At 32.7% G+C, this 23,613-nt stretch overlaps 1 protein-coding gene across 3 annotated transcripts in view; it reads right to left on the bottom strand.

The window, feature by feature from the left end:
- Nucleotides 1-23,613, bottom strand: part of STXBP5 (syntaxin binding protein 5) — a 163,822-nt gene that overhangs the window by 5,998 nt on the left and 134,211 nt on the right. For all 3 annotated transcript variants that reach the window (XM_081251398.1, XM_081251399.1, XM_081251400.1), the window contains 4 exons: nucleotides 23,097-23,336; nucleotides 19,056-19,425; nucleotides 18,585-18,750; nucleotides 7,855-7,966 (listed from right to left, as the gene is read on the bottom strand). In XM_081251398.1, the coding sequence (XP_081107524.1) occupies nucleotides 7,855-7,966; nucleotides 18,585-18,750; nucleotides 19,056-19,425; nucleotides 23,097-23,336 (888 nt within the window). The remainder of the gene's footprint in view (nucleotides 1-7,854; nucleotides 7,967-18,584; nucleotides 18,751-19,055; nucleotides 19,426-23,096; nucleotides 23,337-23,613) is intronic.

Below are 23,613 nucleotides of genomic sequence, written 5' to 3'. Positions count from 1 at the left end.
ATAAAAATATTTAAATTCAAAGACATAGATTTAAACATACATATTTATTTTAGTTTATTTACACCACACTTCCTCTTACTTGAAATACTATGCTTACGCTTAGAAGGAAAATGTAGAATTTATTCAGTATTTCTTTTCAGTCTCCAAAAGTTGTAGATAGCCACATCCCTTTCTTTCTTTCTTTTTTTTTTTTTTTTGCTGTACGCGGGCCTCTCACTGTTGTGGCCTCTCCCGCTGCGGAGCACAGGCTCCGGACACGCAGGCTCAGCGGCCATGGCTCACCGGCCCAGCCGCTCCACGGCATGTGGGATCTTCCCGGACCAGGGCACGAACCCGTGTCCCCTGCATCGGCAGGTGGACTCTCAACCACTGCGCCACCAGGGAAGCCCCAAATCCCTTTCTTTCTATCCATTTATCTTGTCACTTATGAAATAGATCAACTTCTTCTTTCAGAAGATCTCAGGAATTCATTGCTTCCTTTCCCTTTATAACCTAGACCCTCATCACCTAACACCTAGAAAACTGCAAAAGTCTTAAAATACGTTAAAGACTGATGTCACATTCCCTCTTTCTTCAGCATACATTTCCTTCTTTAGAAATGTAACTCATACCATAAAATTTGGCCTTGAACAATTCAGTAAATTTTAGTTTATTCAGAAGGTTGTACAACTACCATCACTAATTCTCGAGCATTTTAATTACTCAAACACAAAACAAAACACCCAAACAAACCCATGATTATTAGCTGTCACTTTCCATTTCCTCCACTTCTTAGTCCTTGGCAATCAATAATCCACTCTCTGTCTCCATATATTTTCCTGTTCTGAACATTTCATACAAATGATTCACACACTCTGTGGATTTGTGTCTGGCTTCTTTCACTTACTGTCAAAATTCAACCATATTGTAGCATGTATCAGTACTTCATCCTTTTTAATAACTGAATAATATTCCATTGTATGGATATGGATATATGACATTTTGTTTATCTGTTCATCAGTTGATGGACATTTGAGTTGTTTTCACTTTTTGGCTACTATGAATAATGCTGCTATGAACACTAGTACAAGTTTTTGTGTGAACATGTGTTTTCAATTCTCTTGGGTATATACTTAGTAGTGGAATTGTTGGGTCATATAACTTTATGTTTAACTTCTTGAGGAACTGCCAGAGTTTTCCAAAGAGGTTACATTATTTTACATTTCCACCAGCAACTTGTGAGGGTTTCGATTTCTCCATATCCTTGAGAAGATTTGTTACTGTACATCTTTTTGATTACAACTGTCCTAGTAAATGTGAAGTGATATTTCATTGTGGTTTTGATTTGCATTTCTCTAATGACAAGTGATATTGAGCATCTTTTCATGTGTTTATTGGCCATTTGTATATTTTCTTTGGAGAAAAGTCTATTCAAACCTTTTGCCCATTTAAAAATTGGGCTATTTGGTTTTTTATTGTTGAGTTGGAAGAATTTTTTAATATTCGATATTAGACTCTTATGAGATATCAGACCATCTTTTTTGACTTTTAATTCTGATGAAATCCAATTTATCTATTTTTTTCTTTGGTTGCTTATGATTTAGGTGTCATATCTGAGAAACCATTGCCTAATCTAAGGTCACAAAGATTTATACTTAGGTTTTCTCCTAAGAGTTTTATAGTTTTAGCTCTTACATTGAGGTCTTTGATCCACTCTGAGTTAATTTTTGTGTATGGTGTGAGGTCGGGGTCCAATCCATTCTTTTGCGTGTGGATATCCATTGTCCCAACACCATCTGTCAAAAAGACCACTCTTTCACCATTGAAGTTTCTTGGTATCCTTGTAGAAAATTAATTGACCATACATGTATGGGCTTACTTCTGGACTCTCAATTCTATTCTATTAGTCTATGTATCTACCTTAATGCCAGTACCACACTCTCTTGATGATTACAGCTTTGTAGCAGCTTTGGAAATCAAAATGTGTGAATCCTGTATCTTCTTTCTTCTTTTCAGATACAATTGTGTGTGTGGCTATTTTGGATCCTTTCCATTTCCATATGAATCTTAGGAACAGCTTGTTTCTTTCTTCAAAAAACCAGCTTGGACTTTGACAGGGACTGTGTTGAATGTATAGATCAACCTGGGGAGTACTGCCATCTTAGCAATATTAAATATTCCAATCCATGAATGTAAGATATTAATCCATTTATTTATGTCTTAATTTCTTTAAATGATGTTTGAAGTTTTTAGTATATGTTTTAGTATATGTTTTCCATATATTTAGTATATGTTTTAGTATTTTTTCTTTCTGATGCTATTATAAATGAAATTGTTTGCTTAATTTTTGGTTTGTTCATTGCTAGTGTACAGAAATGCAATTGATTTTTTATATGGATCTTGTATAAAATCTTGCTGAACTTGTTTATTGGCTAGAATGTGTTTTAAAATTTTTTTTAATTTAAAAAATTTTTTGGCCACGCAGTGCAGTTTGTGGGATCTTAGTTCCCTGACCAGGTATTGAATCTGGGGCTACAGCAGTGAAAGCACCAAGCCCTAACCACTGGACCGCCAGGGAACTCCCTAGAATGTTTTTTTTGTGTGTGTGTGTGGTTTCCTTAAGATCTGCTATATGCAGGGTTATGTCATCTGTGAAGAGAGGTAATTTTACTTCTTCCATTCCAAACCTGCATGCCTGTATTTCCTTTTCTTGCCTAACTGTCCTGGTTAAAGCCTCTAGTATAATATACTCACAGAAGTAGTGAGACCCTTTGAATTCCTATATAAAATTTAGAATCAGTTACAAAATTTGGGGGGGTGTTGATAAGGACTTCATTAAATGTTTGTGTACATGCATATATCAGTTTTGGGAGAAGGGATGTTCTTATTGCATCTTCTACCACACAAACATGGTATATCTCTTCATTTATTTGGGTCATTAACATCTCTCAACGAAGTTCGATAATTGTCTACCTTCCCCATGGAGGTCCCTGAACATCTTCTGTTAAGATTTATTTCTAAGTATTTGATTTTTTTGATACTCTTGTGGTAGGTAGAATAATGCCCCCCCCCAAACCCCCAAAGATGACAACACTCTAATTCCTGGAACCTGTGAATATGTTACCTTCCCAGGAAAAGGGACTCTGCAGATGTGATTAAGTTAAAGACCTAAAGGTAGACTAATTATACAGGTAAACCCAATGTAATCACATGTGTTCTTAAAAGCAAAGAGCTTTCCCCAGCTGTGGGCAGAGAAATGTGGCTTCAGAAAAACAGAGAGATGCAAAAAAGTTGCTAGCTTTGAAGATTAAGGAAGGCATCACCAGCTATGGCCTCTAGAAGCTGAAAAAGGCAAGGAAACCATTCTCTCCTAAAGCTTCCAACAAGGAACACAGTCCTGGTAACACACCAGTGAGACCCATGTTGATTTCTAACCTATAAAACTGTAAGATAATAGAATTTTTATTGTTTCAAGTCACTAAGTTTGTGGTAATTTATTATAGCAGCAATGGAAAACTAATACAAAGAGCAATTTTTAAAACTTCATTTTTTACTGTTAATATGATATGAATAAATTTTATTTTTATATGCTGATTATATCTAGTCAGTTTACTAAACCATTATTTCTAACGATTTAGCTACAGATTTTTTAGGCTTTCTAAATATGTCAACATATCAAACATTCACAAGTGATTATTTTGTTCTCCCTATCCTATTATTGTACCTTTTCTTTCTTTTTAATTCCTTTTCCACACTCTCTAGGGACTTTTTTTTTTTTATTCTTTATTTTTATTTATTTATTTATTTAAATAAGTTTCTGCTTTATCTCTAGGGACTTTAATACATTGTTGAATATATGTGGTAACAGAATTATATATCTCATACCTTATCTCAATGGAAAAATTTAAAATATTTTTTAATGTTCCTATACTAAGTGTGATATTTGCTATAGAGTTTTGGTAGTTAAATGTTGTATCATTTGTAGCTATAATTTATCAAATTACTTTCTAGGAATTTTTATCATGAATGGATACTGAATTTTAACACATCTTTTTTGCACTTATTGTGGTGGTGGTATGGTTTTTCTCTTTAATCTGTTAATGTGGTGAACTACCAATTAACTTTTTAAAAAATAAAAAATCAGCTTTGAATTCCTGGAACAATGCAAACTTGGTCTTGACACATCATCTGCATTGTGATTAGATCACACACTCTTAATTCTAATCCATTGAAATCTGTTGATTTTTTAAAAAAATCATCTAACATAACGTAAACTTAAAAAAAACCCCTAACTTTTTATAATGTAAGTTTCAAACATATAGGAAAGTAAAAAGAATTGTATAATAAACATCCATATATCCATGATCTAATTTTGGTAATAGATAACACTTTTTTTTTGCCATTTGACTGTGTCTGTATATATATAATTTTTGAATGGAATACTTAAAAATTTATTATAGAAATTGATATTTTACTCCAAAATACTTCAGTATTCATCTATAATTTCCCTACAAATATCAATAGAATACATTTCATGAACATTCTGTATGTGTTTGAAAATGTATATTCTGTAATGTTCTTTAGGTTTAAGTTCATTGTGTTGTTAATATCTCTGTACCCTTGCAACCTATTTTTTATCTGCTGTTATATCTCAATTAATGGATATATTTTAGAAGTCCCCACTATGATTGAGAAATTGTCTCTTCTAGCAGTTATGTCCATATTTGTTTTTTATATATACTGAAGTCAAAATATTAGGTATACTTAATAATGCCTTAATGTTTACTCTTTCTGATATTAACATAGTCATACCAGGCAGATGATTCATTTGCGTTTGTGCTTTTCTAACTTTTAAAATTTCAATCTTTTTTTGCTCTTATATTTTATTTAAAAATTTTTTAACATCTTTATTGGAGTATAATTGTTTTACAATGGTGTGTTAGTTTCTGCTTTATAACAAAGTGTATCAGCTATACATATACATATATCTTCATATCTCCTCCCTCTTGCGTCTCCCTCCCATCCTCCCTATCCAACCCCTCTAGGTGGTCACAAAGCAAGGAGCTGATCTCCCTGTGCTTTGCAGCTGCTTCCCACTAGCTATCTATTTTACATTTGGTAGTATTTATCTCTTATATTTTAAATGTGTCTTCTGTAAGCAATAAACTTATCCTTCTTTTAAAATTTAGCCTCATAGTCTCTATCTTTTAACTAGAGTATTTATTCTACCTACATTTACTATGGTTATTTATATTTAAGTAAATCTACCATCCTTCATGTGCTTTCTAGTTATCTCTCCTGTTTTGTGTTCTTTCTTCCCTCCTTTTGGAAGGACTGTGATCTTCCTGCTATTCATCAAGTTATGTACTACTTTTCTAGGTTACAGAGGTCATCCTAGAAATGACAACAAGAATCCTTAACTTATTAATGCTAACAGATACTTTTTACAAGTCTCTCAAAAAATGCAGGGAGCTCAGATCACATCAAATCCATTTATCCTTTCTAATTACCTTGATTTTATGCAATATTTTGGATCACATTGTTTATTTATGTGTGTATACACATACCACAAGACTTTGCTTTATAGTTTATAAAGATTTCAGTAATTATAATTATGCATGTATTTATTACTTTCTTTCCAAAGCATTGTTTCCTATATTTCTGACATTCCATTAAGATTATTTCCCTTCTATTTGAAGTACATCCTTTAGCATTACCTTTAGTGTGATAGTGAGGCTTATTTGTTCACTTGTCTAAAACTCTCTTGTTCTTGAAGAATATTTTCTTTTCAGTATAGAGTTCTAGATTAAGTACTATCTTCTGATAATAGGTCGATAGAAGATCATCCTATTACCTTGGCTGTTGAGAACTCAGTCCATAACTTGTTAAAAGGTACCTATCATTTTTCTCTAGCCACCTGAAAGTTTTTCTCTTTATTTTTGATACACATTATTTTCATGTGACCTATCTAGTTGTGGATTTTTAAAAAATATCTTTCTTGGAATTAATTGGCTTCTTAAATGTGTGAATTGCTGTCTTCTATCAATTCTGAAAAATTCCCAGCCATATCTCTTTACATATTGATTCTCCTTCACATTCTTTCCTATCTCCTTCTTGAGAAGGTCTAACATATGTTAGCCCCTCTCACTGCAACTTCTATTTCCTTTATCTTCTCCTATGTATCTTACATCTTTTTGCTTCTCTGTGCTACATTCTGGATGTTTTATTTTGACCTATGTTTAAGTTATGTAATTCTTTGTTCACTTGTGTCTAATTTGTGGTTAAATTCATCCACTAAGCTTTTAATCTTGGTTTCTGAATCTTTCATTTCTAGAATTTCATTTTAGTCTTTTACACATTTGTTGTATTGATTTTATAGTTTTCAGTTACCTGATAAAATATTCAGGCATGGTATTGATACTTATCCTCTTGAACATAATATGAATAATTATTTTATAGTCTGTGTCTGATGATTCCAATATTTGAAGTACCTGTGATTCTGCTTTGGCTTTTTCTGTTTTATTGATCATGGTGTTGATTCCTAGTATTCCGGATTACCTGACTACATATTTGAAAAATTATTTCTAAAAATGATTTGAGGACTCTGAATATGTTATCTTTCTTTAGAGAACATTTTCATTTGAATCTGCCAGTTGCTGGGGACTTTAGCAGTTTGCAAAAATCTTAATTAAAGTTGAAAGTTTTCTGGGCCACTCAGATCATCTCAAGCTGAGCTGAAAGTCTGTGTGTCTGTGTGTGTGTGTATGTGCTGATTTACTTCCAGTTCACCTTTACTCTTAAGCTGTGGCCCTTTGGGGTCCTTGCAAAGAGAAAGAATTATTTATCAGGGTTCCCCTCTTAGCCAATTCTGAGAGCCTACCTTGCTAGTCCTAACACAGTTTAGAATCTCAGCTTGCTGCTTTAGATTAGCAAAGTACTCCAGGGTAAAAGTGGCCTCAGGTTGCCACGCTCACCACCTTTCCCCACGGATACTGTCTTCACTATACTGTTAGCTCTTCGATGTTTTTGAGAAGTCAAAAATGTACATATGTTTGAATTTTGTATAACTTTGTCTATTAACCTCAGTAAGAATGTTATTCTAAAATATCTGTCCCCCATGACTTGAAGAACAGTCTTCATTTTTTAAATGAATTAAAACTGACCAATCCTCATTACCCAGATGACTGAACAGTCATTTGGGTAAGTTTTTAAAATGAACTTGTACTACACACTTACTTGCTGGTATTTAATCTTACAGTCTTTCTAGTCAACCAAACAGAAAAGGAAAATTCTAAAATATTCTAGCAAAAAAGAAAGAATAAAAGAAAATAAAAATTCAAGGATAGCTAAGAGCTCCTATTTGAAAGAAAGGCCAGACATTCATTGATTCATTCAATTTCTGATTTGTGCCAATTCTATGGAAGGTAGTAGATGAACCAGATTTTATATTTTAAATAATCTTCTAAGTGCAATGAGACTAGTTCTGGAAGTTATGTAAGATAAAATAAATGTTTAAGTAAAAACTTTTTCAAAGTTAAGGTCATCAACTAAAGTCAATTACACAATTAAAATAATGAAGATCATATTTAATGAAAGTCAAAAAATACTTTTTAAATTATTCATTTAAAGCTGTGAATATTCCTTTTTAGCCACCTGAAGCCATTCTGATTTTGGTTTCCAGAGTAAACTATTCCCCTGACTTGAGTTAGAATATGGCAGAATATCATTTTATGTATTTTGCTAAAACATGGATTTATCAATTGTTGTGACAGAGAGGATAAAGGTGAACATAATTTATACATGTAAGAAAAATTCATATGGCTTGGATGTTTCTGTTTTATAGACATATTATCCAAATTAAATAAATCAACTTACATAGTTCTTCTCTATCAAGAGATTGTGCACCACCTCCAAACAAGCCTTTAAAGAATCCCCTGTTTGGTGCTTCAGGTGTTTCTACAGGAGTGAAGAGTTCACCCAACATTTCCTTTAAAATCAAAACAAATTGTAATTGTTAAAGCTTCAGGGACACTAAACTATAATTCACAAAACCATCACTGTAAACTCTTTAACTCAAACTTACATTACCCGTTGAGGTTCACAAACAATGAGTACACTTCAAATGATCAGATCTAGGACATTCTGACTTGGTCAAACAGTAAGTTATTAAGACTAACTTGACTAAGAATAACTTGCTGCTTGCTACTTTGGCTAGATTACTTTTTTCACATTTTAAGCAAAGATGATATTCCTGCTTAAATTGTAAGGAGCTTCCAATCTTAATGACAAAGTGTTCATATAACTCTTATCAGGAATTGGTAACTGGATTAATAACTAGGTCTTCTTACATTAGAAAGAAGAAAATCTATTAGCAAGTTGAAAACTCCAGTGTAATGATGATACACAGTCTTGGAATTATCCAAAATAGCTGAGGCCGAAAATTAGTAGTTTAGAAAGACATACATACTTCTTTTTTCATAAACAAATGCTGGGAAGAGAATTATGCCAACATAAACCTGGAATTTCAGAAATCTGGCAGGGAGATGGGAAGCCTTCTTTTTATATTGTCAGAGTTTTCTGAAATTTTTGTCAATATTCTTCAGAGCACAGAAATGGTAAAAGTAAGTCAGGAGACAAGAAAAATTGCTGACATCTAACTGACTTTGTAGATGAGACATAAAGAGGGAAGAGGAGTTTCTATAAAAAAAAAGGATGGTAGCAATATTATTTGCAAGGCAGTTTTGGGAAGCTTTAGAAGCAAAATAAAAGTATAGTGAGTCTTTGGGATTGCATTTCTGCCCATTAAAGAGAAGTAGCTATGATACAAAGGACAAGTACACCACTGCTTCCAGGTAGTTCTGTTGTATTCTGATATTACATTATTACAGTTGGAGCTAAAGTATGTATTTTTTAGAGTTTCTTCCTTAGGGTTGGGCTAAGAAAGTTAATAAAGGATGTCCAAAGGTTTTACATTTAGATATATCTGTACACATATATATATTTTTGGCTGCACCGCGCAGCTTGTGGGATTTTAGTTCCCCAACCAGGGATTGAACCCGGGCCCACGGCAGTGAGAGCGCAGAGTCTTAACTGTTGAACCACCAGGAAATTCCCAGATATATCCATATCAATGTTGTCTCTCCAACCAGATTATAAATGAAAGGAGATAATATTAACACTATACAACACAGAGTTGCATTTATAATGTTGAAGTGGATTGAAGGCTTTACATTTTCATTCTCTTCCTCTGGATTTCTATAAAGTGGAGTAAAAGTAGAACAAAAAACTTCCTGAAGTCAATAAATCAAACTTGCTAAAACCCACCACAGAATATACTAATACCTATTATTTAATTCAAATTCATATTAGCCTATATAAAGAAGATGATTTTAGGCATATTTCCATTCTTTTTTATACTGTACTTAACAGATTCTAATTTAAACTGTATCTATTAAATTGATAAAACAAATGGCAAATAGCTACCATTTGAGTGTCTTTTATGCTAAATCAAGAGTAATATGACACACACATATATATATATATACACACACACAAAGAGTCACAGCATAAAAATGTTTTTTGAAATTTACCTCACTTTAGAATTATGGTTTACAGCTCTTAATTTATTTGGTGTTTAATGAGCTTGCAATCTTACAAATGTAAAGTTAAGAAATTTAAAAATCCAAAGATTACAGTTATAAATCAAGAATCACCAAAGTGTACTGGAATGAGTATAAACTTTGGAACCACGTGGACCTGGGTTTGACTCTCACCTCTGACTTTTACTTGCAGAGCAATCTTAGGCAATTCAGTCTCCCAGGGAACTGGTTTCCTCAACTTTATAAAGAAGTGATACAAATACTTACCTCTCGGGAATGTTACCAGGATTAAAGATTAAAGATAATGAAGGATTAAAGATTAAAGATTAAAGGATACCAGGATGAAAGATAATGAAGATTTTCTTTAATAAACTGAAGATAACATACAATTCCAAGATCAGACACTCAATGATATATACACTAAACAGAAAAATCTCCTTTCACACAGAGATGAAACAAATTAGAAAATATGCAAGTCATTTATCATTAGATTAACATTGTGAATAGATATCTTTGAAGGAAGTTTAAAATTAGGTATTTCTTAATGAGTCTAACTGTCTGCAGTTAGTATTAGGATTGGGGGAGAAGTATTGATGTCAAAAATGTATATATTTCAGCAATATAAAATGGTATCTATAGGTATTTTTTCACTTGTATCTAAATAAGGATTTTAATTATGATAAATTTACTCTTTAGAACACTTAACTTTAATGACTAATAAATGTTGGTGAAATCAAAATAGATTTGTACTATCTGTGATATTTCTCTACATCTAGTAATAGGAAACTGTATGTCTGAAACGATGTCTGGAACTTTTAAACTACTCTAAAATATGAATATATAGAAACAAGTATACTTGTTTGATGTCAGACAGTTGGATTTCATTTGTCATTTGCGTTTATAAGCTTAAGTGCTAAAATATAGGACTAATTTCATGAATGAGTCAATGTAAGTGCTTTGTTCGTCACTACTCTTTTTCTTAAATTGAAGTATAGTTGATTTATAATATTATATTAGTTTCAGATGTACAACAGAGTGATTAAATATTTGTATAGATTATACTCCATTTAAAGTTATTACAAAATATTGGCTATATTCTCTGTACTGTAAAATATCTCCTTAGAGCTTATTTATTTTATACATAGTTGTTTGTACCTCTTAATCCCTTACCCCTATATTGTCCCTCCCTTCTTCCCTCTCCCCACCCGTAACTACTAGTTTGCTTTCTCTGTGAATCTTTTTCTGTTTTGTTATATTCATTCGTTTGTTTTATTTTTTAGATTCCACACATAAGTGATAATGTACAGTATGCTTTTCTCTGTCTGACTTATTTCACTCAGCACAACACCCTCCAGGTCCATATGTGTTGCTGCAACTGGCAAAATTTCATTCTTTTTTATGTTTAAGTAGTACTCCATTGTATGTGTGTGTGTGTATGTATGCATGTATGTATGTATGTATCTATCTATCTATCTATCTATCTATCTATCACATCTTCTTTATCCATCCACCTGCTGATGGGACACTTAGGTTGCTTCCATATCTTGGTTGCTATCAGAATGGCTATCATCAAAAAGCCTACAAATAACAAATGATGGTAAGGGTGTGGAGGAGAGGAAACCATAGTGCACTCTTGATGGGAATGTGAATTGGTGCAGCCACTATGGAAAACAGTATGGAAGTTCTTCAAAAAACTAAAAATAGAACTACCTTATGATCCAAAATTCCACTTTCTTCAGTATATATCTGAAGAAAATAAAAACACCAATATTCACAGCAGTATTATTTATAATAACTAAACTCTTTTTATTACATCAAATAATCACTGATTTTAATAACTTTGATTAAGAAAACTCTGTTATAAGAATATTGAGACTACATGAATATCTTCCAAGATAAGCACAGTAATAAATTTCAGTATTGCTGCATAATATATTCAAGAGAACCTAAACAGTTCAACTGTCATCAATTTTTTACAGTGAATACCTGGAGTTTTGTTTATAAGTTACAATCTTGAGGTGCTTAGAACAGTTATTAACTTAATTGTTTAAACTGAATTAATTGGTATGTTCCACCTCTTTATGATTATGGTAAGTTTTATTTAAGTTTCACAGATAAATCAAGTCATCAATTTGAAAGACAACTTGTAAATTTTCCTTGTGTTTTCACTCAAGATATGGTTAGAATAATGCTGTAGAAAGAAATTTAAGTATTTCGATCCATAAACATATACTTTTGACTAACTGCACTTTAATGCCAATAAAAAGTCCTGAAATCCATTAATTTTTAAAAATAGTTTTATTGAGGTAATTGACATAATAAACTGCATATACTTAAAGTGTAAAAACTGCCAAGTTTTGACATACACATATGCCCGTAAAATCATGACCACCATAAAGAAAGTGAATATCCATCACTTGCATTTCCTTGTGCCTCTCTGTAAAATCTTCTCTCACCCCCCTTCTCGACCTCCTATCTCTAAGTAACTGCCAATCTGCTTTCTCTCACCACAGATTAATTTGTATTTTCTTTAGTTTTATGTAAATAGAATCATACAATGTGTACACTTCTTTGCTTGGCTTATTTCACTCAGCATAACTGTTTTGAGATTCATCCATGATATTGAATGTTACCAACATTTTGTTCCTTTTTATTGCTGAGTTGTATTCTACTGTATGGATATACTATAATTTGATCAAGCATTCATCTGTTGATGGACACTTGGGTAACTTCCAGTTTCTGACTAGTACAAATAAAACAGCTATGAATATAAATTTACTTCTCTCTTGAGTTAAAAAACTAGGAGTAGAATGACTATGTCTTTGGTTCATTGATGTTTGACTTTTTACAAAACTGCTAAGCTGTTTTCCAAAGTGGTTGTACTGTTTTTGTTTTTTCATTCCTATCAGAAATGTATTAGAGTTCTAGATACTCTACATCCTTGTCAAAACTTAGCATGGTATTCTTTTTAATTTTAGCCTTTCTAGTAAGTGTTTAACAATATCTCATTGTGGTTTTACTTTGCAGTTCTCTAATGACTAATGATGTCAAGCATCTCTTCATGGTGAAGCATCTGTCCAAATATTTTGCCCATGTTTTTACTGAGTTGTCTGTCTTCTTTCTATTGAGCTTTAAGAGTCCTTTACATATTCTGGATACAGATCCTTTAATAGACATATTGCCAAGATTTTCTTCCAGTCTATGGATTATCTTTTTGTTTCTTAAGTGTCTTTTGAAGAGCAGAAGTTTTAAAATTTGTTGATGTTGAAATTATCAAGTTGTTCTTTTATGGTGTCATAGCTAAGAAATCTTTGCCCAACTGAAGTTAACAAAGATCTTCTCTTAGGTTACCTCTAGAAGTGTTACAGTTTTAGGATTTACATGTAGGTCTATGATCCATTTTGATCCATCAATTTTTGTATATAGTGAGAGGCATGGATCAAAGCTCATTTTTTTTTTTGCCTTTTAACATCCAATTTTCTGGCATAATTTGTTGAAAAGGCAATTCTTTCTCTATTGCATTGTCTTTGTGTCTTTGTCAAAAATCAGTTGTCCATGTGGAGAAAAAGGAGCCCCTGTACACTGGGAATGTTGGTGGGAATGTAAATTGGTACAGCCATGGTGGAAAGCAGTATGGAGGTTTCTCAAAAAACTAAAAACAGACCTATCATATGACCCAGTAATTCCACTCCTGGTTACATATCTGAGAAAAACAAAAAACACTAATTTGAAAAGATACCTGCATCCCAATGTTCACAGCAGCATTATTTACAACTGCCAAGATATGGAAGCAACCTCAGTGTCCATTAACAGATGAATGGATAAAGGAGATGTAACACACACACACACACACACACACACACAGGAATACTACTCAGCCATAAAAAAGAATGGAATTTTGCCATTTGCAGCAACATGGATGGACCTGGAGGGCATTATGCTAAGTGAAATAAGTCAGGTAAAGACAAATACTGTATGATATCATTTATATGTGGAATCTAAAAAATACAACATACTAGTGAATATAACAAAAAAGCAGACTCACAGATATAGAGAACAAACCAGTGGTTACCAGTGGGGAGATGGAAGGGGACAGGGGCAACATAGGGATAGGGGATTAAGAGGTACAAACTATAACGTATAAAATAAGCTAAAAGGATATATTGTACAACACACAGAATATAGCTAATATTTTATAATAACTATAAGTGGAATATAACCTTTAAAAATTGTGAATCACTATTTGTACACTTATAACTTATATAATATTATACATCAACTATACTTCAAGAAACAAAAATAATCAGTTGTCCAGGTATGTGTGGGTTCACTTCTAGACTCTCTACTCTGTTCCATTGATTTATTTATCTAATTTGATGCCAATATCATGATCTTTTTATCACTGTAGCTTTATAATAGTTCTTAAAATCAGGTAGTGTTAGCCCTTCAACTTTATTCTTTTTTGAGTTTTTCTGCTATTCTGCCTACTCCCATACATTTCCATGAATTTTCGAATAAACTTGTCAATTCCTACAAAAAAAAAAATCCCACTTGGATTTTGTTTTGGATTGCCTTGAATCTATAGGTCAACTTTGGGAGAATCAATATCCTAATATTGAGTTTTGTGACCCAAGAACATATTTCAATTTATTCAGGTTATTAACAGTTTCTTTCAATATTTTGTGAATTTCAATGTAGAAGTCATTCATATATTTTTGTCAGATTTATCCCAAAGTATTTCATATTTTTCGTTCCTATTATAAGTGGTGTTTTAAAAATTTTCATTTCCAAATGTCCATTGCTAGTAAAGAAATAAATTTTTCCCCATATTGATCTCATACCCTGAATCCCTGTCAAATTCTAGTAGTTTTTAGAAGTAGATTTCATTGGATTTCCTATATAGATGATCATGTCACCTGTGAATAACAACAGGCTTATTTTTCCCCTTTCGATCGAGATGACTTTTCTTTCTTTTTCTTGCCTGAATGCACCGGCTAGAACCTTAAGTACAACACTGAATAGAAGTGTTGAGAGTAAACATCCCTTTCTAGCTTCCGATCTTAAGGAAAAAAGAATTCAGTATCTCAACAGTGAGTATTATATTAAGTGTAGATTTTTCCTAGATGCCCTTTAAGTTTCCACTTATTCCTTGTTTGACTATTTTTAAATCAGGAATGGATGTTGGATTTTGTCAACTGCTTCCTATTTTTTTAGTTTACTAATATGGTGGATTCCATTGACCAATTTACAAATGTGAAGTCAACTCCATGTTCCCGGGATAAATCCTACTTGGTCATGATGAATTATCATGACCAGAATTATCCTTCTGATATACCTTTGGATTCAATTTGCTAAAATCTCCTTTAGAATTTTAACATCTATATTTGTGAAGTATATTGGTCTATAAGCAATTTTCTTTACTTTAAAATCTTTGTCTGGTTTTGGTACCATATTCTATGAACCTACCATTAACAAGTTGGGAAGCATTTCCCCACTTTAATTTTTGGAAGAGTTTTGTATAGAACTGGTACTATTTCTTCCTGAAATGTTGATAGAATTCACCATTGAAGCCACCTGGGCCTGGAATTTTCTTTGTCCAAGGTTTCTAACTTCAATTTCCCTATAGTACTCTTCAGGTTATTTATTTTTTCTTGAGTGAACTTTGGAATATGTGTCTCACAAGGAATGTGCCCATTTCATCCAGGTTTTTGAATTTATTGGCCTAAAGTTGTTCATAATATTTCCTTATTATCCATTTTAACATTTGTAGAATCTATAGTAGTCACTTCTCTCATTCTTGATATTGGTAAGTCACTTCTCTCTTCACAATCAGTCTGGCTTGAGACCAATTTTACTGGTTTTAGAGCTCAAGCTTTTGGTTTCATTGATGTTTTTCTACTGTTTCTCTGTTTTCTGTTTCATTGATTTCCACTTGGATATTTATTATTTTCTTTCTTCTGTTTACTTTGGGTTTAACTTGCTCTTCTTTTTCTGTTTCTTAAGGTAGAAGCTGAAGTCACTGGTTTGATGAGAACTTCTTTTCCAATATAGTGTTTTATAATATAGGTGTTTCAGTGCTATAAATTTTCCAAGTCTAAATGCTCAATTGTTTTTTTCTATTGCTGCGCTTTCAAGTTACCTAATCTTTTCTTCTGTAATGTCTATCTGTTGTTAATTCCATCCAGTATATTTTTCAACTCTAACACTGGATTTTCATGTCTAGAAGTTCAACTTTGGCCTCTATATCTTCTATATTCCTACTTAACTTTTTAAACACATGAAATACAGTTATAATTGCTTCAATGTCTTTCTGTGCTAATTTTAGTGTCTGTGTCAGTTATGGCTTGGTTTCTATTGATTGATTAGTCTTCTCATTATGGGTCATGCTGTCCTATCTTTTTTTTTTTTTTTTGCGGTATGCAGGCCTCTCACTGTTGTGGCCTCTCCCGTTGCGGAGCACAGGCTCCAGACGCGCAGGCCCAGCAGCCATGGCTCACGGGCCCAGCCACTCTGCAGCATGTGGGATCTTCCCGGACCAGGGCACGAACCCGTGTCCCCTGCATCGGCAGGCGGACTCTCAACCACTGTGCCATCAGGGAAGCTGCTACAAGTGTCTTTTTAAAAAGAGAGGCAGAGGGAGATTCAACACACACAAGAGGAGGTGGCAATGTGACCTTGGAGGCAGAGAGTGGAGTAATGCGGCCCCTAGCCAAGGGATGCTGGCAGCTACAAGGAGATGGAAGAGGCAAAGAACAGATTCTCCTCTAGAGCCTCTGGAAGGAGCATGATCCAGCCAACACCTTGATTTTGGCTTAGTGAAACTTCTTTCAGACCTCTAATTTTCAGAAGTGTAAGAGAATAAATTTATGTTGTTTTTGGACACCAAGTTTGTGGTGATTTGTTACAGCAGCCTTAGGAAACTAAAACACTCATAAATGAATTATAAGTTTTTCCCATCTGGCTGTTGGGAAAAGGCACCTTTCCCTCTAATCCTCTATTCCTTTCAGATGGTTCTTTCTCTGACCAAAGAGTTTATCCATACGTATATGCTGAACAAAACTCTACTGAGTACTCTTGCACCCTTTGTAGATCTCTAGTGTACTCTCTCTGCACAGCTCTCTCTGCAATGTTCTGGAAACTCTATCAAGGCATGAATGCTGGGGCACCTCTTTTGTTTCCTGTCTCTCAGGGATTACTTTCATTTCACTGCCTAATGTCTAGGATCTTGAAAACTATTATTTCATGTTTGTGTATGCTTTGTTGTTTCAGGCAGGAGGGTTAATCTGGTTCCTGTTATTCCATCTTGGCTAAAAATTCCATTAATGTTTATAAACATCTTCCTAATTTTTTTTTGGTTAAAGTTAAATAAATGCACAGTGTAATAGGGTACTATGGAAATCACAGAGTTCATGGTATTCATTAGTCAACAGGTTTTTACCAAGGCATTATTTTTAGGCACTGAAAATACAGAGGTAAATAAAATGCCAATATTGCCCAAAGAAAACATTCTATCACAAGCTCCTTGAACAGAATTCATTTCTCACTTACCATATCATGAAGGCATATAGCAGATAGTTATCAAGATAAATTGAGTATACTATTAAGTGACTAGTTCATTTAAACATAAATAGGTAAAGTTGCTGTAGCTGCTATTGATTTTTACTAAAATAATAAAACACTGATCCAAGGATAAGATAAATTGATTCTAGAAAAGTGATGAAGTTTAGAATTTTGAGTAGTTGAATTAAGACCACATTTCAGATTGAAATGAATTAAGAATATATTCAATTGTCCATATTATTTCTTCATAGATTAACATTTTACTAATGAAAGAAAACACTACAGGAAAATTTTACCTTTCCTATAAAAAGCAAAATTTTAATTCAGAAACTTAGGAATCTTTAAAAAAACACATCCACCCAAATGTAAATGGGAATTTAATATATCAGATATGTAATTTTGTTTCACTCTCAAGATTTATGATATCATTTAAGAGTATGTTTCTAGTATAGTCTACCTTACTGAAATAACACAAACATCTGACACTGAACATATATTCAGTACTAAGCACTGTGCTAATAATAAGCACTTTACGTGTATTGTCTCCTTTAATTTACATCAGGCCCTATGACATCAGATATTATTTCTATCCTCATTTTAAAGATAATGAAGCTCAGACACAGAAACTTGTCTAATGTCACATAATTGTGTAACTAGCACGGCTAGGACTTAAATTCAGTCATCTTGACTCTAAAGCTCATGTTCTAAAATAAGCCACAAATTCAAATTTATAAACCAGGAAAATAGGGCTGATTAATTGCAAAAACTTTCACTATGAAGTTCCCTTAAATAACAGTTTCCTCTAAATATCAAATATCGATTAATATTTTAGCTCCAATATTTTAAGAGCACTTTTATTTTAAAAGTTGAAGCTAAGCCGATCATTTCTAATATATATGCAAGCAAATAAAGCACTCGATATTTAAAAAAGATATAGTTTTGTATTTAAAGAATTTGTAATCTCTCACAAATAGATTAACAAAAATATTCAGAGGAAACCTATACAATCTTATTTTTTCTTATAATGCATATACATCCTCATAACTACAGAGTATGAGAAGGAATGACACATTTGCTCTAAAAGAGATACAATTATTTTCACATTAACGTAGGTCTTTAAAAAGGATTTTTTTGTTTCTGTATAATAGATATTTATTCTATGTGGAGAGTGGGTATAAAATGTATGTAGTATTTTGTATTTCTTTGACATCACTGGAGAGAAAAAATATGGATCAAGGAGATGGAGTCCCTCTTATAACAAGAGTCTGATGAAGACACTTTATCACCAGTCTCAAAACATGTGCTCTCAAACTCTCAAGAAAGGCTTTGAGTTTTCTCATGTAGGCTCATTTGTACACTCCTGTGAGTATAAGGGATGGACAATATAAGGGACCTTAGAAAATGCTTCACCTCTGAAGAAATTATAGTAATATTTTTGTTATTTACCTGAAGATTTTCACAGGTCTCTTGACTGTAAGTGAGTCTCTGGATTTCTGTAGGTGAAACAAGATATAATGCTTGTCCATTGTTGGTGAAGCAGAACGTTCTGGCTATCCGCATATTGGTAAGGGGCAAGTAATACACATCCAATAGAGGTCTTAAACTCGGCAAACTTGAGAAAAAAAATTAAAAACTTGTTAATAAACAGGTAGGTTTTAGTCTTGAACAAATACTAGAGGAGGTAAAAATAGCAGGGAACTTATAAACCTTATGATTTAGTGTACCTGAGTGGGAGATAAAACTGATTTGTTTTCCTCACATACTTGTTCGCTACGAACTGAATGAAAATAAATTCTCAGTGTATAAGACTGTAGACAAATAAAAGCCTTTCTTTCAAACTGAACATAATTCTGCAACATTATGTAGTAAGGGAGGAAATGTTATGTCTGTGTTTAAAAAAAATAATCTAACTCTTACCTAAAAGTCATAATGTGTCCATTGGCACAGAAGCAGGCAAGGCAGATACTGTTACTCAATGATACAATATCTCCACGAAGAACGAATGAGGTCTCTGTAATGTTCTGCTTATAAGCACAGTTCTGAGTTGGCAGTGAAATTACTTTTGCTTGCTTTTCAGAACATATCACTGCATACTGGTTTTCACTAATTTCCTGAGAAGAGGAGGGAGATACAGAGACAGGTCTTCGTTTTTTCAGTTTCTCCTTTTCATCCTTCTCTTCAGGAACATTGTGTTCTTTCCAGGATTCATATGCGGGTGGTATTAAGCAGCCTGTGGAATCCAGGAATGCCATTCTCAGGACTGCCCCTTTTAACCTCAATATAGTACCTAAAATTGTAATTTTAGTAAATAAAAAATATTTTAATCCCACAGTAAATATGTTTATTCCAACTCTGACACATACTAGACACTAAAAAATATGTAGACTGTATACTGAACCGAAATTGTACACTGGCTCACTGATAGGATTCAAACTTCAAGCATGATATTTGAATCTGAAAAAAGATATCAGTAAGTGCTACCAAATAAATAAGTGCTACTATAACTGCTACCAAACAGATAAACGCTAGGATGTCTGGAACTAGGTCTCATACCTGGTAAGTGTACTACCATTGAGTATGAGAGCAAGCAGATGGCATCTAGAGCTGCACGGTCCAATATGGCAGCCACCAGCCACTTGAAGTGTGCCTGGTCCAAATTGTGGCATGTTGTAAGAGTGAAATACATGCTGGATAGGAAGGCTTAGTACAAAGAAAAAATTACAAGAAAATACCACAATAATATAAAAATACTGATTACATGCTAAAATGATAGTATTTGGATAGACTGGGCTAAATGAAATATGTTACTAAAATTAATTTCACTTTTTTTTAACTTTTTTAATATGGCTACTAGGAAATTTAGAATACCATATGTGGCTCACACTGTATTTTTAACGGACAGAACTGATCTACAGGGTCAATGAGGAAAAAAAAGTTTCCACATATTTCTAAACATTACTTCAAAAAAACTATTTACCAGTGAATGTCAAATACACTCAAGACATTGCTTTGGTCAACTTACAGTCTTAAATTAGTAGTTATATTTCTTGATTTACTTTAATTAATGGGACTCCCTTTCCTCCATATCCTTGAATAGGTAAATATGAGTTATGCTCATTTCTAAGTAAGCTAAATGATACTATTAAGAATTTGGAAAGCAATAGAAGGGAGGGTATAGAACCGATGTAGCATTTCAGTTCTTATTTTAGAGGATTTTTTCATATTTTATTACTTTATACTTATATTTTATAGTTTGCAAAAAATTATCCATATATTATATTCTTTTGTTTCTAAGAGGAAGAGATCTCAGTGTTCTGTCAAAATTTTTCTTAGAAGACAAAATTTTCCTTTCCTCTTCACATTTATATATTTTGTCTATTGCAGGGTGGCCAGATAAAATAAAGGATGCCCAGTTAAATCTGAATTTCAGATATACAATCAATATTTTTTTTTAGTATAAATGTGTCCCAAATTCTGCATTATTTTTCCAAAGAGAAAGATGGGACATATTTATATTAAAAAATATGTTATCTAAAGTCCAAATTTAACTGGGCATCCTGCAATTCATTTGCTACATCTGGCATTAGTCTATTGTCCAGGTTTGGCAAGTAGACAATTTAATTATTTTAAATGGTTTGCTAATTTGTAAATCAAACTGTTCCTTTAATGTAAAGGTAGTTCAGAAATGGTAGAACTAGAAATCATAATTACATTTTAATTCTAAATTCTAAGTATTGTTAAAATGTACTATATAAACAAGAAATACACTAGTGAGCAAAACCATGTTTTTGTTTTTGTTTTTTTCTATCTAGATCATCGTAGATTAGTAACGGAAACCAGAATTCTCAATTATTTCAAGACCTATCAGATTCCACATACGTATGATAAAATTCAATCTCATTTTCAATACAGGAAGACTGTAAATTTTTTCTTCTTAAAATTTTTTTAATTAAATCACCTTTTCTAATTCTTCAAAGAAGAAAATTAATGTATTTTAAGACTTCACAGAGATTAAAAATAGCCAAGTGTATAATGTTTAAAAATATACTTTTCTGTTTTTTCCCTAAATATGTACCATCCTTTTGCTTACAGAACATATTATTCTGAGGTATCCTAGAATGCAGTAAAACAACAGTGGGTTTTTTTTTTTTTTTCATTTTGTTATGTAGTAATCATTTTAGACATGATCCTAGGATTAAAAAGATATAAAACCTGAATGGCTGTATAAGTAAATGATATTCTGGAATCTTATTCCATGTATTCCTTTAATTAAAAACATAAGACTAATCACGAGATGGAATAATATATTAAAAGCTCTTTTTGGGAAAACAAAGCAAAACTACTCAAACTGGATTTTAAAATGAGATAGTTTCAAGTTACTTCAGATTTCCATCAAAAAGTAAATTGAGTTTGGTAAATGTGAACCTTTCAAGTTTTTCAAAGTGGACAATTACTGCTTAACCTGCAAGAGGCAATTAGAATTGGCAAGCTGTGGCCTTATTTAATACCACATTCAGTCAAGGACTCAACAGCGTCTTAACGCCCCTAACAAATCCTCATATTGATTCTATGGAAAAGGTATTGTTGTAATTCTAATTCTTAGCTTTGAACATGAGGTCAATTCTTCTTTTCAAGGCATGTAAGGCAGTTGCTAATGGTGGAATAAAATAAAAATGAAGTAAAATTATTGTATCCATATATAATATTTCATCTTAGTTCATAATGCCAGGTTCATCTCATGTTCTTTCAACCTAGGTTTACTTTGTATGCAGATTAGTTAGGCCTAAGAAAAACTGAGCCATTCTTTTGAATGAAGCTAAACTTTTTTCATTGTTGTTTTGTTTAGAAAAAAAAAGTAATAATGATAAAGAGTGAAAAAAAAGTAAAATATTAACCTTGGGCTGTAGGATCTATATTCCTATTCCTAATCCTACTGGATTATACCAGCTTCTTGTCCAAGTGGGACACGTCACAATATCACATTTCCTTAAATGTTTAGAGGAGAGATGAATATAATAAACGTCTAGTTAAGATTTGTTTGCTGTAAGATGTATTTTACAATACATTTTTGAATGGAAAATTCAAAATGGTGAACTCAGTGACATCCCTTGTATGGATCTACAAGGAGATGGATCTACAATTGTATGGATCTACAATTCAGATCTGCATGGAGCTTTGCTTCTCTACTGCAAAATTCCTTAAGAAAATTTTACTATTTGTCAGCCATGCAGACCAGAAATAAATACTTTTTGCAACCTAATTTAGTCTTCCCTCTGTTAGCACTATGCATTATAACTGATAATTATTGCTGAAATATTTAAATATACAGATAACTTAAGGGCTATTGAAAAACAGGTATTATTTGGAAGGAAAATAAATATTTCATCTGCTTTCAAGGAATCAACAGCAGATTCCTTTCTAAAGTAGTGTATTTTGGACCCTAGCAAAAGTTCTGAAACAATGGGTAAAAGGGGAAAAAAGGCCATGTTTCTGTTAATATAAGAAAGAGTTCAAGAGCTTGGTAAGATTCAAGAAGGAATGGTCTATCCATGAAGCTTTTGGAGTCCTTACCATATTGAAGTCCTTAATAATTTTAGCTTAGGATGAAGATATATGTGTAGTCTAAGGGGCTTGAACATCTGTGGAGCAAATTCCTTACAAGTACTTAAATCACCTCTCATAATATTAATTTTGTAACCAGTCTGAAGTAACATATAAATCAGAGATGGAGTTAGGGTAAAAGAAAGATAGAGCATGTTTATTATATGCATCACTGGTTTTAAATACGCAATAAAATAGCTTATATTAACAACAACAACAAAAAAACAAAAAAAACCCCATAAGACTATAACTATCCCCATTTAGACTTGGATTGATTCAAAAATGAAAAGCAAAGGCTTCTATTAAATTATACTAAAGCAAACCTTCAATAGAAGTATAGCACCAGAGCATACATACCACTTGGAGACACAATTACTGGCTGAAGAAGTCTTTGCTCTCCTCCTGGGGGAAGGTTCAGTGCAATGACAAGCACTGTTCCCAATGTAGTACCAACCCACAAACATGGGGAGGGGGCTGAATCTGCCTTTCGAGTAAAAGTTTCACAGAAATGAAGAGCAGAGATTGCTTCTCGGGATTCTTTATCAATGCTGGTTACACTTGAACTCCGTGATCGGCTGAAGGAATTATCTTTTATATCTGAAATGATTTAAAATGTTGTGAGATTGCTCAAGTTATAAAATATCATGTTTTTTGCTTGGTATAAGTTTTGCCAAATAGTTAATCTGCAAAAAGATAAAATCTACAGCATATTTAATTTTAAGTTTCTTTTAATTTAAAAGAAAAACAATTTACTTTCATGCTAACAATTTTTTCCTTTGCTTGTATTTGAAACACAGAGGGACAAATCCACACTTCTCAGAACTGAGCTGAGGTCATCCCAGTGAGTTTTTGGATGTATGATCTCTGTGGTTTT

The sequence above is a fragment of the Mesoplodon bidens genome, assembly GCF_964165515.1.
Source record: "Mesoplodon bidens genome assembly, chromosome: 12".
Classification (NCBI taxonomy): Eukaryota; Metazoa; Chordata; class Mammalia; order Artiodactyla; family Ziphiidae; genus Mesoplodon; species Mesoplodon bidens.
This window is presented reverse-complemented; position numbering and strand designations above follow the sequence as displayed.